The 16,244-nt window shown below is 51.6% G+C and overlaps 1 protein-coding gene across 5 annotated transcripts in view; it reads left to right on the top strand.

The window, feature by feature from the left end:
• The window catches only part of SCN5A (sodium voltage-gated channel alpha subunit 5), a 103,305-nt gene that overhangs the window by 62,106 nt on the left and 24,955 nt on the right, over positions 1-16,244 (top strand). For 3 of the 5 annotated variants that reach the window (XM_016940745.3, XM_063806702.1, XM_016940742.3), the window contains exons 15-20: positions 116-289; positions 1,651-2,001; positions 6,355-6,795; positions 8,222-8,383; positions 10,948-11,068; positions 12,278-12,432. In XM_016940745.3, the coding sequence (XP_016796234.3) occupies positions 116-289; positions 1,651-2,001; positions 6,355-6,795; positions 8,222-8,383; positions 10,948-11,068; positions 12,278-12,432 (1,404 nt within the window). The remainder of the gene's footprint in view (positions 1-115; positions 290-1,650; positions 2,002-6,354; positions 6,796-8,221; positions 8,384-10,947; positions 11,069-12,277; positions 12,433-16,244) is intronic. The other 2 variants (XM_016940743.3, XM_016940744.3) reach the window with 1 other exon arrangement.

Genomic DNA, 16,244 nt, shown 5'->3' with positions numbered 1-16,244 from the left:
GCAATCAGAGCTGGCAGCCCTGGAGGGAGCCCCTGCCACAGCAAGAGTCAGGAGGCAGGTGCCCCTGCTGGCCAGGGAGTCTTTCCATCCCAAACAATTCCTGCTCCCTCCTCAGGTCTTCACAGGGATTTTCACAGCAGAGATGACCTTCAAGATCATTGCCCTCGACCCCTACTACTACTTCCAACAGGGCTGGAACATCTTCGACAGCATCATCGTCATCCTTAGCCTCATGGAGCTGGGCCTGTCCCGCATGAGCAACTTGTCGGTGCTGCGCTCCTTCCGCCTGGTACCTGGCTGGACCCACTGCATGGGGGATGGTGGGGGGTGTGGAAGGCTCGGCACAACCCAATCTGAGGTCATCACTTGGTCATCCCTACTTTGATCTGTCATGCCTTCACCCAACAGCCATTTGCTTGGTACCCCTGGATGCCTGGCCCAGTGCTGGTGAGGTAGGGGGTACAGAGGCAGGAAAGGCAGGAGACATTCTTCCAGAGGAGCAATTTTGGTGGCCATCATGATGATTTGCAAAGCCCTTTGTGGTCCACAGTGACCCCTTTAGCCCTCACAGGATCCAGGAGTGGGGCTGGTATTGCTACATTTCCATTTCACAGATGAGGAGACTCAGAGAGATGAGACGAATTTCCCACAGCCACATGGCAGATAACAGGGAGCTGGGCTGCTAACTGCTCATCCGAGGTTCTGCCTGCTGCTTTCTGAATCAGCATCTTTAAAATATTAATGCACACACAAATCACCTGGGGATCCTGTTAAAATGCAGATGCTGATTCAGTCGGTCTGAGGTGATGTCAAAGCTGCTGGTCTGTGGACCACACTTGGAGCTTGAAATGCTTGAGAGGTCCAGACATGGGGTGGGAGGTATAGTCAGGGAAGGCTTCCTGGAGGAGGTCCTGAGCACTGTGGGTTGCTGCACATACAGTGGATGGGAGTGGCGTGGGGGGAGTGTGTAGGAAGGCAGGACGGTGGGGGCAGGAGGGAAAGCCAAGGCCGTGGGTTCTAATCCTGACTCAACTGCTATGAACCAAGGGACTTAGACAAGTTACTCCACCTGTGAGGGCTGGCAGCTTCTTCTGTCAAATGAGGTAATAGCGGTGCCAACCTCATGTGGTTATTGGGAGTTCTGATTGAGTTCATCCATTCTAAGCACAAGGCCTGGCACGTAGACATTCAGTAAGTGTTAAGCACCTTCCCCCCTTTCTCTGTGATGACTGGGAGGTAGAGGTGATGAGTCAGAGATGGTTTGAGCTGTCCCAAAGGATACCTGATGAGGACAGGTGTGAAAGAGCAAGGACATTCCCTGTTGGGAGAATCTAGTGGGCAGTTCCTGGAAGTGAGGCCAAGGCAGAGAGGAGGCTGGTGTGGGGACAAAGAGAAGGGCTGAGTTGGGAAGGTGAGGCTGGAGCTGTTGACCTGACTCCCAGAGCAGTGCCCAGTGAAGCTGCCCTCAGGCTGTGGAGAGAAACAGTAGTGGGTGCTCTGGGAGAAATGGCGGGGGTGGGGGGGAATAGGTGTCAGTGCCCTCCAAGGGCTCCCTGGGCTTTCAGGCAGGAGCTAGAGAGAGTGAGGGTGCCCATGGGCAGCAGGAGCCAGAGCCCTTCACAAGGTCCCCTCCTCTTCCTCCTTCCCCAGCTGCGGGTCTTCAAGCTGGCCAAATCGTGGCCCACCCTGAACACACTCATCAAGATCATCGGGAACTCAGTGGGGGCACTGGGGAACCTGACACTGGTGCTAGCCATCATCGTGTTCATCTTTGCTGTGGTGGGCATGCAGCTCTTTGGCAAGAACTACTCGGAGCTGAGGGACAGCGACTCAGGCCTGCTGCCTCGCTGGCACATGATGGACTTCTTTCATGCCTTCCTCATCATCTTCCGCATCCTCTGTGGAGAGTGGATCGAGACCATGTGGGACTGCATGGAGGTGTCGGGGCAGTCATTATGCCTGCTGGTCTTCTTGCTTGTTATGGTCATTGGCAACCTTGTGGTAAGTTGGCCAAGGGCCACACACACACACACACACACACACACACACACCATCCACTCATCTACCCAGCTACCCACCCATCCAATTATCCATTTACTTACCCTTCTATCAATCCATCTACCCATCCGTCCATCCGTCTATTCATTTACCCACCTTTCCATCTAACTACTCACTCATTTATTTCACCTACCCCCCCCATGCACTCACTTACCCATCCATCTATGTACTTATCAACAAACCATCTATTCAATGTACCCATTTATTCTTGCACCTATATGCTCATACAGCCATCTATCTATTGATTATCCACTTATCAATCACCCACCCACCAATCAACACACCAATCTATCTGTTCACCACTCCAGCAATCAGAAGGATCAGTAGATCCTTCCCCAGTTACCAAACCACCCATCCATTTATCCACTCATTCACCTTGTCATTCATCCATCAACCCACTTTTACTCATTCACTCATCCTTTCATTAATCTGCTTATCAGTCACCTATTCATCAACCCCTATTCACACATTTATGCATCCATATGCCCATTCATCTATGTACCCACCCATTCACTTACACAACCATCCATCCCTCCCTTCATCCATCAACCATCTGTCCACTCACCCAACCATTCACTCCTCTACTCATTCATCCACCTCCCATCTATCAACTCACCATTCACTCATTCACCAATTCCATCTATCTACTCATCTATCTATCCAGTTGTCTACTTACTCACTCATTGACCCATCCATCCATTCACTCACTCACCGCATTTTTTTTTTTTTTTTGAGACTGAGTTTCACTCTTGTCGCCCAGGCTAGAGTGCAATGGCACCATTTCGACTCACTGCAACCTCTGCCTCACAGGTTCAAGTGATTCTTCTGCCTCAGCCTCCCTAGTAGCTGGGATCACAGGCATGTACCACGCCTGACTAATTTTTTGTATTTTTAGTAGAGACGGGGTTTCACCATGTTGGCCGGTCTGGTCTCAAACTCCTGAGCTCAGGTGATCCGCCACCTCGGCCTCCCAAAGTGCCGGGATTACAGGTGTGAGCCACTGTGCCTGGCCTCTTCACTGCATTTTGCTCATTCATTCATTTACCCACTTACCTATTTATTCATTATTTACTCATTTTGTTTTCATTCATTTACTTATCTGTTCATCTACCCATTATTTTACTGTCATACACTATCAATGAATTATCACATGTTTTTTCAATTTATCTTAAACATTTTCTAAGCCCTTGTTGCATGGAAAACATTGTGCCACATGCTGTTGGGAATACAGAGGCAAATGAGGTCTAGCGCCAGCCCTGACATCATTCACCAGCTTAAGAGATTATTGGGGAGGTAGAGAGTTCAAACAGGCCTGAAATAACTCTCAGGCTAGTCAGAGTGATCAGAACCGTTAAGGAGGAGACCATGGTACTGTTCCCATTCAGCTAGGAAAATCAAGGAAATCTTTCTGGAAGAGATTTTGGAGCTGACCTGATAAACAGGCAATGCTGAAGAGGGAAGGAACAGGATGAGCAAAGCGCAGGTGCAGACAGGTGGTGGTCCAGGTAAGGTGGGGCCCATAGGAGCTTTATATGTCACCCTGAGTAGCGTGGTAGGAGTCTCTGCTGTCCCATCATGAGGGGCCCACACCTTTGCTCCTGTGGGTACCTGTCTGTCCTTGGGCAGGTGCATCTCGTCTTGTGTCTTTCCAATGTGGGGAATTCTGGAACTGAGAAAAGCCAAAATTTAAATACCAGAGAAGGCACCTTAGGAAGAGGCAAGGTTGGGGTCGTCAGTGGTTCAGGCAGCAATCCGTGTCCGCTGTGGACATGAAGCCACCTTCCTGGGTACACAGTTGGCCCACACATGCTCAAGAAGCATACCTGCATTGTCTGGCTCGCACCTGTAGCTGTATGTCTCTGTCGTGGGCAGTGCAGTCACATCAGCTCACAGAGAGGTTTTACATTCACTTTTTCAGGCTGCTGTGGGGCAAGTACTATGGGCTATAGATTCCAGAGCCTTTCCCCAAACCTGTCTGCTCTCTTCTCCCATGTGCCTTATCCAGGCCAGGACAGGACAGGCCAATTTGGGAGCAGTCTGCCACCAGCCCATGAGCCCAGAGGCCAGAGGAGTGCAGAGCCCAGAGAGAGAGGAGCCAGGGCATCAGTGCATAGTGCCACTAGAACCCTGCTCTTTGGCTGGCCCCCAACTCCCCCTTATGTCCCCCCAAACTAGCTATCCCTTGGGGTGGAGGGTTGCTCAGCCCATCCCAACCCCAGGGCCTACCAGACTGTCTATTCTGGGGAGAATGAGAATTGCCAAGCACTCAGCCCAGGGCCAGGCTGAGCCACCCCTCACACACGGAGCCCTGCGATTTCCCAGCAGATCTGCCTGGGGATGAGAAAATTAGAGGCTGCTGGAGGAGGGAGCTAATGCCAGCCCACACAGCCCCCTCCCCGGCCGCCTAAGGAATTGGGCCGCTGCCGGGCGTGGGAGGAAGCAAGATTGCCATTGAAATGGGAAGTGATGATCAGGCAGGGCTGGGAGCAGCAGCAGCACGATTGATGGGGAAAGCACTGGAAGAAGCTGAACTTCTGAAGCCAGCGACAGGGAGGGCCCTAGACTCTGTGGGTGGGCATGGCTGCCCAGGTACCCACACCACCCGCCCTACTCCCAGCCTAGGCCCAGGACTCCTGGAGGTTGGGGGATGCAGGGCCTGGTGTGAGTGAGGCTGTGGGGGAAGGATCCAGTGGGCATCCTTCCTGGGAATGGAGGTGGCCATGCCTGGGTCCTTGTGGACAAAGGCCAGGGACCAGGCCCGAGGTCGGTGTAGATAGCAGCTCAGAATGGTATCACATGCCCTACCCCTAGTGATGATAAAGAAAGCTGCCAAGTGTCAAAGGTGATCATCTCTCTGTAGAGATAGTACGGGAGAGGCTACCTCTTCACCTTCTGTACATATTCCGCATGAATATGTAGTACTTTTAAGCCAAAGGCATGTTTCTGAGGCCGCTTTTATCAGAATTCTCATTCCCAGCTTGCTGATAGGTATGGGGTCCCTGGTAGAGGTGTGTTTTAGAGGCTCTTGAGAAACCAGAACAGAGTCTCAGAGTGGATTTCCAAAAAGAACTGTGCACCCACCCTCACACACCACCCTGCCATAAAGGCGCTGGGAGGGAGGAGACACCAAGCCCATGGTGGCCTGGCGGCCTGGTGAGCCATGGGCCAGTCTGACCCATGCATGTGGGAATCGACCCACTGTCATCTTAACTGACCCTCCATGAGACTGGGAAATGGACACAAGCCCAGCCGCTTGTCACACATCAAAGGCCTTCTTTTTAAACAAAAGCTAAAGCTTCACACTTGTAGGAGGGCTTAACGACAAGCAATTCTCCAGAACCATCCAAAGGCAGAGGGTTATGCAAACCCCCTTAAGAAGTCTCAAGTCCCTAAGCCCTGATGATAGACCTCAACAAAATACTGCACCCTGTGGAACCTCCGACACTGCACCCTCCCCTGGCTCCCTGCAGCATAGCAGGCCTTGACCTTCACACAGCACCCTTCCTAGCACCCCTCACAGCCTAGACATGGTCAGCTCTCCATGGCCTGACCCCATGGTTAGTCCAAGTGCCTGAAGGCTGCCTGTGCCTTCCTGACCTCTTTTCCAGCTATTGCACCTTTCTCTGCCCTGTCCCAGCGTCCCTCACCTGGAAAGTGTGGCAGACCTGGGCCTCAGGTAGTGTGTGCCCTACAGCAGCAGCCCCAGGCCTCTGAGCACCAAGCTGGCTTCAGTAGGGAACTCAGAGGCAGGTCACTGCTCCTCCTCTTTCCAACAAAGTCCCAAAAGCTCTGTGTGGCTTCTCGGTGGGATTCTGTCTTGTCCCTGGACTCACACTTCCCAGGAAGGAGACCTGTGCCCATCCTGACCCCACTGCCCCTCACTACTCCTAAGGCAGCAGGAAGAGGTAAAGGGAGAAGAAGGCTTGCATGTAGAAGCCGCTGGTGCCAAGACAGGACTCAATGTGTGTGACTTTGTGCTAGCCCCTCGCTTTGACACTGAATGCACGCATAGTTCTCCCATTGAACCTGACCCAGGACACGACATCCTCAATTCAGACTGTGTCTGGGCCCTTGGAAAGAGGGATTCAAATTTGTATTTTCTTTTATAGCCAAACCTTCCACATTCAATAAAATGAGGGGTTAGGATGAGGGCTCAGGGCCCTGGATTCAAGCCTCGGAGCTGTTTGTCACAGGCAGTCTTAAAGGTCTCGGCCTCAGTTTCCCCATCATAGAACTGGGACTGGATGGCTTGGCATGGTGCGGTGCCTTGGTGAGCCTGACCCATTATCTCGACAGGTCCTGAATCTCTTCCTGGCCTTGCTGCTCAGCTCCTTCAGTGCAGACAACCTCACAGCCCCTGATGAGGACAGAGAGATGAACAACCTCCAGCTGGCCCTGGCCCGCATCCAGAGGGGCCTGCGCTTTGTCAAGCGGACCACCTGGGATTTCTGCTGTGGTCTCCTGCGGCAGCGGCCTCAGAAGCCCGCAGCCCTTGCCGCCCAGGGCCAGCTGCCCAGCTGCATTGCCACCCCCTACTCCCCGCCACCCCCAGAGACGGAGAAGGCGCCTCCCACCCGCAAGGAAACACGGTTTGAGGAAGGCGAGCAACCAGGCCAGGGCACCCCCGGGGATCCAGAGCCCGTGTGTGTGCCCATCGCTGTGGCCGAGTCAGACACAGATGACCAAGAAGAGGATGAGGAGAACAGCCTGGGCACGGAGGAGGAGTCCAGCAAGCAGGTGGGCCCTCACCCCTGCATGTATAAGGCACCTACATATACAGGGCCCAGAGCTCTGCTGTCCGGGCCACCCAGCCTCGCTCAAAGCAGCTTCCCCTCCCAGACTGCCTTGGCAGTGGGTAGGGGTAGAAGGCAGGCCCTCCCCACAACAGCCAGCCTCTCAGAGGGGTGCTGAGACCAGCCCTCAACCCTCCCTTCCTAACTCAGTCCAGAAGCTGACCTGGGGAGGGGCTGCTATCCACCACTCATGCCCTGGCTGGGCATGGGGAGCTCATTGTACAGACAGGGAAACGGAGGCATGGCAAGAGAGACTTGCTGGGTGTTCCTCATGAGTTTAGAACAGAGCCTCTAGCCCCCAGTTCCCACACTGACCATTGTCCCCACTCCAGGACTGGCAAGGTAGAGTGTCTTGGCGAAAGAGAAGTATGGTTTTCTGACCTCCAGACTGCCCCTTCCCCTCCTCCCACACCCAGGGCTCATTCTGAGATTTAAAAATAAGCATCCCTAAGACTGAGGTGTCAGGGACAGCACTATCTTATCTCGCAACCTGTTATTTTTAACACTTGGGACCAGAGTCTGCACAAAGCAGGCAGGGCCCACCCCTCCCCTCCCCTCCGTTCTCCCTTGGCCTGAGCCAGGCTCAGATGGCTTCTTCTCAGGGCTTTAGGTCAAGCCCCCAGGAGTGTTCTCCCTGTTGAGTCAGGCCCATCTTGGCTGCTTCCTCTGGGCCTGCACTGGGTGGGCCTGGCTGTGGAGAGCAGCTGCTCCCCATGTGTGGAACTTGATCTAAGGCTCTGGGCTTGGTTTCACATCCTCCTGCCTCCCTGTGGTCCCAGAGGCCACCCTTTCAAGTCAGGTTGCGGGGCAGTGGCAATGTCTGCTCAGGGAGAGGGAGTGTTGGTGTTGCCAGGACCACAGTTTCCAATGATCTCCAGCACAGGAGGGGAATTCCAGCTGTCTCTCATTTCCCTTCTCTGTTCCTTCTCTTGAGCCCATTGACTCTGGCTCCTGGGTGTGTGTGTGTGTGTGTGTGTGTGTGTGCGTGCGCGCGCGCGCACGCAAGCCGGGAGTGCCACAGGGATTCATGAGGGAAATCAGTGTGACCTTCCTAAGTACAGTGGCCAGCATTTGTGAGCTGGGCATCATGGCCCAGCTGCACCCTTCCAGGGAGTCTGGGGAGGGGGAGTTATGCCAGGCCGGCCAGGGGCTTCCTGTCTCTAGGCCCTTTGCTTGGACCTACCAGGAGCCTCCCACCTGCCTGCTCAGGCCCCTTGAGGGAGGGGTCTTCAGTGAGATGGAGGCCCCATGAAGACAGCTGGAGGCAGTGCCCCAGATGCATGGGCAGGGTCTGAAACCCCCAGGGTCAGGGCCCTGGAGACCCTCTGGCTGGGTGTGTGGACTCAGCTCACAGGCTGGGGTCTTTTCAGCAGGAATCCCAGCCTGTGTCCGGTGGCCCAGAGGCCCCTCCAGATTCCAGGACCTGGAGCCAGGTGTCAGCGACTGCCTCCTCTGAGGCCGAGGCCAGTGCATCTCAGGCCTACTGGCGGCAGCAGTGGAAAGCGGAACCCCAGGCCCCAGGGTGCGGTGAGGTAATGCATGCCTTTGTCCCTGAAGCCAGCTGGGCGCCGCTGCTTGGGTCAGAGCCAGGCTGTGAGAGGTGCACGCCTGCATTTGCTGTTGGGAGCCACAGCCACTGTCACAGGCAGCGTGGAAGACCAGTCTGCAGAGGGGAGGGTGGGCATCCCTGTCCTGACAGGGGAGAGATGGTACAGGGCCCAGGGCCAATGGGAAATTCTGGAAATTCTGGTCCCAAACTCTGATGCAGGACTAACCCACTACCTCCATGTGTTCACCCTCTCCACATACTGCATCCCTGTGTTTTGGTCCTGTTTGGCAAATGTTTGTCCTGTGAATCTCCCCATCCAAAGAAGACTTCAGGAGGCTGGGCACGGTGGCTCACGCCTGTAATTTTAATACTTTGGGAGGCCGAGGCAGGTGGATCACTTGAGGTCAGGAGTTCGAGATCAGCCTGGCCAACATGGTGAACAGGTTACCCGCCTGATTCTGTAAGCATTGGCGTTCGCAACCCCTGAGCAAAAGGCTTGTGGCATTGCTGACTAAGCCGCCCAGCCTCACTCACATCTAGCCCACGGAAGGTGGAGGGCACGTGTTCAGAGTGCTTGGTGGCCACTGTCCTGCAGCTTGACCTCACTCCGTCCAGCACTTGTGCCTTCTCCTCTTTTGTGAGATGGGCCCATGTGAGCTTTGCAAGCATGGTCAGTTTTTGGAGCACAAGGGCCTACTGGAGTCATCTTCCTGACTGTGCAGATCATGGTTCTCCCCCTGATGGTCTGAGCTGTGAAGGCATGTGGGGACAGGAAGACACAGGAGAGAGGCAAAATGCCATGGGAGAGAAGTGGCTCTCTCACACGGATGCTAACCTTTGAATGAATTTTATAAGTCTTCCTTTCTTCAAATCAGTTCATGGGGGAGCCTATATAAGGGAGACACAGGCTGGAGTTTTCCCAGGAAAGGGACTCCCTCGTCTCACCTGCAGTAGGACCTGAGAACGTGTCCTCTCGCATGACAGCCCCATGGACTTCAGACGGCTCCAGTGTTTGGAAAGAAAAAATAAGCACGCTGCTCTCCTCTGGCCTGCCCCTTTCATCACCCAACTCCTTTCATCCCCCAGCTGAGCTAGGAGGAGAGGGGAAGGAACCCTCAATGCCATGGGGGACCACAAAAGACTGAGCCTCACCTCTCTGGCCAAGGATCCACCTTCTCTGAGCAGTAGGCTCTGTTTTCCCTCCAGAATCCACCCCTTTCCCATCACAGATCTCAAAAATGGAAAAGAAGCCCCTGAGACATCAGCAGATTGATTCATCAAAGGAAAAGAAAAGAGAGAAGGCAGCTGTAGGAGCATAGCCATGCCCAAGAATTCAGACAAGCCCCTCTCTAAATGGAGCCTGAGCCTGAGATGATGTGAGGTGGGGGCAGCGGAGATGGGGTCTTTGGACCTGACCTGATGCAAACGATGGATTTTCTTCCTTCACTGACACTCCTCCCCTGACGTACCGTTCCCTAGAAGCAGAGGGATTCCTATGCAAATGACTTGTTGAGGGGTGTTCTCAGGAGAAACCCATGAGAAAGTAAGAGAAACAGGATGAAGCAAAGAAGGAAGCTACGGAAAGGCTTTCCAGCTGGAGTCAGCCTCATCCTGTCCCAAGTAGAGCTCTGGGGCATGAATTGCACCACAGCATTGCCCCAACTCAAGGCTAGGGGCTGGCCTTCTGTATTCTTGTATCAGTGGCTGCTGGGCACCGGCCACCCCTTGGGACGGCAGTCCCCCAGCTGAAGATGATTTTCTGGAGGAGGGCCAGCTAAACAGCTAGCATTCAAGTGGCTGGGAATGGGTGCAGTGGTCTTATGTAGTGGAATTGGGCAGGGTACCCACAGTGGCCCCTGTAACACCCCTTTACACCCACACCCACAAGTGACACACACAGACACTCACAAGGGCACACCTGCATGCACATGCCTCTCTGTAGCCTCCCTATAATCAAGTTATTGAGGTCAGGGCAGCAGACTTGCAAGGACAGGAAGTGGAGGGCTCTATCACCTTCTCAGTCTCCGGGCTCTGCCCAGCACACCAGAACCCACGGGAACTGCGCAAAATGTGTGGGTGGGGTTGCTGGCCTGTTCTCTGCGGTCTGACCTTGCTGCCTGTGTGTTGCCCGGGATCCTGGTTCTGACTCTGTTCTGGATGTGACATGCCTGTTTCCACTGTGTGTGCCACACCACCACGATGTGTCCATGTCCCACTGTGTGTCCAGGTTGCTACCCCATGTCTGTTTTGCTCCCAGCTAGATGCAGTCCCCATCCCCAGTGGCTTCCCAGAGCTCTTTCACAGCCCCCACACCCCAGCCTTAGACTCCAGCAGACCAGAATCACAGACCCGGGAACCCCGAGGTCCAGCCTTGGCCCAGCCCTGACAGGCAAAAGTGGCTCTGTGCAGGTCCCAGGGTGCGTCATGAAGATGCTGCCTCCCTTCAGGGAGCCCTAAGCTCCTGCAGACTCTGGGCTCGAGGCCAAAGGCTGCTACTCAGCCCACACTCACACCCTTTTCCACCCTGTCCCACACCCCTGTCCATAGACCCCAGAGGACAGTTGCTCCGAGGGCAGCACAGCAGACATGACCAACACCGCTGAGCTCCTGGAGCAGATCCCTGACCTCGGCCAGGATGTCAAGGACCCAGAGGACTGCTTCACTGAAGGTAATGGCCCGGGCAGCCCTCTGCCCTAGCCTCAGTTCCACCCAGAGGGGACAGGAGGACCAGCAGCTCCTTGGAGCCCAGGGCCACGTGGCACCAACACCCTGCCTTAGATATCTGCCCACCTCCTCCATTCCTCTGCGACCCTGGGGGTTCCTCCATCTGCCTGACGTGTCTGCCCATGGAGTGCTGGGCTGGACAGCTGCACCAAGGACTGGAAACACTGTGTTTGTGGTGTGTTGGCACCACTGTATACCCAACAGCAGTAGGGTCTGGGTCTAATTCGCTCCTGTACCACCAGGCCCTGGCACGGTGCCTGACACATAGTAGGCCCTCTGTAAATCCTTGAGGCAGGGATGACATGTGGCCATGTTGATTGGCATCTATAGCTTTTATGGATTGGTGGTATATTTGGAGGATAGCTGGGGATAAAATGAGCTGGGGATAAAATAAGCTTGGCCCGGCACGGTGGCTCACACCTGTAATCCCCACTTTGTGAGGCTAAAGCAGGTGGATCACCAGAGGTCAGGAGTTCAAAACCAGCCTGGCCAACATGGTGAAACCCCATCTCTACTAAAAACACAAAAAATTAGTTGGGCGCGCTGGCAGGCACCTGTAATCCCAGCTACTCAGGAGGCTGAGGCAGGAGAATCTCTTGAACCCGGGAGGCGGAGGTTGCAGTGAGCCAAGATTGCACCATTGCACTCCAGACTGGGCAACAAGAGTGAAACATCTCAAAAAAAGAGAAAAACAAAATGAGAGCTTGCCCTCCATGTGACACATCCATGGGGGCTCTCATTGAGGGATCTGCCCTTCCCAAGGCTCAGAAACTACAAACATGGAGAAGACCCAGGGAATGCCCAGGAGTTCCTACCATTTTCCCAGGGGGACAGTTTCCCAGATGAGCAGCGGACAAGCTGGAACCTATCCCAGCCCAGCCTTGTCCCTGCCCAGACCTGCCAGGCTGTTCACCCACTCGCTGGGTGCTCAGTCCATCCATCCTCCTCAAAGAGTGCCCACAGAGCATGCGGCCCCCACGGGTGGTGCCCACGGCCCTCGCTCACACGGCCCTGCTCACCATATTGCCCTGTTTGCCACCCCCATCATCGTAGCTCTTTCTCTCAGTCATCTCTTCAACCATCCAACCTTCTGCCATTAGATGTGGGCATTCACAGGCCCTGAGGTGGGCCTGACCCTCACTGTCTCCCATAGGCTGTGTCCGGCGCTGTCCCTGCTGTGCGGTGGACACCACACAGGCCCCAGGGAAGGTCTGGTGGCGGTTGCGCAAGACCTGCTACCACATCGTGGAGCACAGCTGGTTCGAGACATTCATCATCTTCATGATCCTACTGAGCAGTGGAGCGCTGGTACCCTCCTGGGGATGCAGGGTTGTGGCAGGGACGGCTGGAGGAGGAGGGGAGGGCAGGGAAAGGAGGTCTCCAGCTGGAAAGTCAGGTCAGAAACTGGGGCAGAGCCTCTGCTGAAAATGTGCTCCCCAGACCCCCAGAGCAGGGAACAGCTCACAAACTCTCAACCCCACGGCACGTATAGAGGCCAGAGCAGGAAGGGCTCGCAGAGGGCATGTGTCCAGGCCTTTGTCTTTGTTCCACAAAAGGGAAATGATTTGCCCCAGATCACCAGCCTCCTACACCAGAGCTCTGGTGACACACCCACCTGCACACAGCATCAGTGTTCTGTCAAGCTGTCACAGTGCAGTTAACCACGCTGGCTCATAGTACAGTGCTGGCTCCACTGAGTCTATGTCTTCAGGCTGGAGGCTGTGCCCTATAGTTCACACATGATGATGCGTAATCCCCATGACAACTCTTTGTAGAAGCGTTAAGTAACTTGCTCGAGGTCCCACCACTCAGGAACCATAGATCTGGCATTTGAACCCAAGCAGTCAGATTCCAGAGTCCTTTGCCTTGACTTCTCATTTGTTCAGTCAGTCTTCTAAACCCTCCTTGTATCTAGCTCTGTGTATTCAGCCATGTGGGAGCTACAGGAGGAGGCCCCAGCCCTGGCCTCAGGAACACCCAATCAGGGTGATGGGAGGCCAGAGGGGGTGGAGCAATCAGGGTATCTCCCTAGAGGAAGCAGATAGAGCTGGACTGTGGAGAATAGGGAGGTGTTGAAGCCAGGAGGAGCAGTGAGGCCCTCCAGGGTTGCCCCATCTGGCTCCCAGGCATGCTGCTCTAATCTCTCCAAGCACTTCTAGGAAGAGATGGAACAGCCCTGGAGGGGGTTCTGGAAGGTGCTGGTGAAGCAGGGAGAGGGGTGATTAAGAAGGCAGAAGATGGCCGGGCACAGTGGCTCACACCTGTAATCCCAGCACTTTGGGAGGCCGAGGCAGGCGGGTCACCTGAGGTCAGGAGTTCGAGACCAGCCTGGCCAACATGGCAAAACCCCATCTCTACTAAAAATACAACAATTTGCTGAGTGTGGTGGCACTCATCTGTAATCCAAGCTACTTGGGAGGTTGAGGCATGAGAATTACTTGAACTCGGGAGTCAGAGGTGGCAGTGAGCCGAGGTCACCACTGTATTCCAGCCTGGGGGATACAGTGAGACTCTGTCTAAAAAAAAAAAAAGACATGGAAACTTTGCTGGACCAGGGAAAGTAAGAGCCTGTATTGCTGGGGAGGTGAGAACCCCATAGATGAGCAACTAACAGAGAATGCTTTAGACTGCAGAGTGAGAGAAAGGGCACTTTGATCCAAGACTATGTGCCTCCATTCCATGCTGCCTCCTCCTGTGGGGTTAGACCATGGGGAGGCACTGTGGCTGTCACTTTGAAACCTCTGGGCCTCCCACCCCACCCGATGCTGCCTCGCCTCTGTTCCAGAATGGGCCTGGAGCCATGACTTGCAGCCTGCCTGCTGTTTTACCATTGGCAGCTAGAGCCAAATCTCTGTAGGCTTCAGAGAAAGATGGTTTGACAATATGTTAACTAGTTTTGTTTTTAAACAGCCACAAACAAGGGCAGCCAGAGCCATTTCGTCTGGGCTGTGGAGGGAAAGCTCAGCTTGGCATAAGTGAGGAGGAGTTTTGGCAAGCATCTGGTGAATCTAATCAGGGTAGACAGCCAAGCTCTGTTGTTAAAAAACCACGTCAATGATATATTGAGAAAAAGAGAAATCTGAGTGTGTTATTTAAAGTTGTAAACTTGTTTAACAGAAAGCAAACTATATCCTTTCCAAATTGCTGAGGGAAAATTTTTTTTAAAAAAAGAAAAAACAGAGATCTCACAGCAAAAGGTAGAAGAAAAAAGAAGCAACAAGAAAACATAAAATCAGAAAACAAAATAATATAATAGAGGCAAGATCAAACACATGTTTTAATAATAAATGTAACTGGATAAAATTCATCTTTTAAAAGGAAAGGACTCAGGATGGATCAAAAAAAAACCTTCAGCCATGTGCTTTCAAATGACAAACCTAAAACAATGCGACTCAGAAATATTAAAAGCCACCAGGCATGGTGGCTCGCGCCTGTAATTTCAGCACTTTGGGAGGCTAAGGCAGGAGGGTGGCTTGAGCCCAGGAGTTCAAGACCAGCCTAAGCAACATAGTAAGACCCCACCTCTACAAAAAGATTTTTAAAAATTAGCTGGGCATGCTGGCATATGCCTGTGGTCCCAGCTACTCAGGAGGCTGAGGGGAGAGGATCGCTTGAGCCTGAGAGGTCAAGGCTGCAGTGAGCCCTGTTCACACCAATGCCTTCCAGCCTGGGTGACCAAGCAAGACCTTGTCTAAAATATATATATATATATATATGTATATATATATACACACACACACACACAAATATATATATAAAATATGTGTATATATTATATGTGTATATATTATATATATAGTGAACTAATAAAGTAGATCAGGCAAATGCAAATAATGACAACAAATTCAGGGTGCTTTTTGTTTGTTGAATTCAAAGTTAAAAGCTTGAGATGAGACAAAGAGGGTCCAACCTATAATAAAAATATAACTATTGGCTGGGTGCAGTGGCTCATGCCTATAATCCTAACACTTTGGGAGGCTGAGACAGGAAGATCGCTTGAGGCCAGGAATTCAAGACCAGCCTAGGCAACATAGTGAGACCCCCATCTCTACAAAAAAGAAAAATTAGCCGAACATGATGGCACATGTCTGTAGTCCCAGTTTCTCAGGAGGCTGAGGTGGGAGGATTGATTGAGCCCAGGAGGTGAAAGCTGCAGTGAGCCATGAACATGCCACTGCATTCCAGCCTGGGTGACAGAGCAAAACCCTGTCTCAAAAAAAGAAAAAAAAAAATGTGTGTGTATGTGTGTGTGTATAAAATACATATATATTCATACACATAAATATATAAAATCTATAAAAGAATATAGATTTATACAAAATACATAGATTATACAAAGTATATAAATATATATGTACAAATATATAAATATATAAAATGTATTTGTATATTAAATATATAAATATAAAAAATATATTTGTATATTAAATATATAAATATAATCCATATAAATATGTTCATATAATATATGAATATATCTTTATAAAAATATATATTTATATAATTATACATATATATTTATATAATTATATACAATTATATATATTTATGTAATTATATACAATTATATAAACCTATATATAAATATAAGTATATATTATAATATATAATTATATGCACCTATATAAGTGCATATTTATATATTATTATATGTATAAATATTATGTATACATTTGCTTGGGATTGCATAGCACTTCAATATATAAAACCAAAACCACTGGAGAAAAAAACAGGAAAAAGTGACAACAGTGCACTAGTACTGGGAAACTTTGCCATATTTCTATTAGTTCTTGACATTCAAGTGGAAAGAACAAGACAATGAGAGATCTAAATACATATATATATATAAAATAAATTTGACCTAACATAATAATAATAAAGACAATAGCTAACTCTTAAATAGCACTAGCTATATTCCAGATACTGTTTTAAGCATTTTATAAGCATTAATTCATTTAATTCTCACAATAACCCTATGAGATAGGTATTATTATTAATCCTATTTTACAGATATGGAAAGTGGTAGAAATGGAAAAAATAGATAAAAACAAACACCTGGTCGGGCGCGGTGGCTCACGCCTGGAATCCCAGCACTTTGGGAGGCCGAGACGGGTGGATCA

Source organism: Pan troglodytes, chromosome 2, assembly GCF_028858775.2.
Source record: "Pan troglodytes isolate AG18354 chromosome 2, NHGRI_mPanTro3-v2.0_pri, whole genome shotgun sequence".
Lineage (NCBI taxonomy): Eukaryota > Metazoa > Chordata > Mammalia > Primates > Hominidae > Pan > Pan troglodytes.
The sequence above is the reverse complement of the archived record's forward strand: the minus strand, read 5'-3'. Positions and strand labels throughout refer to the sequence as shown.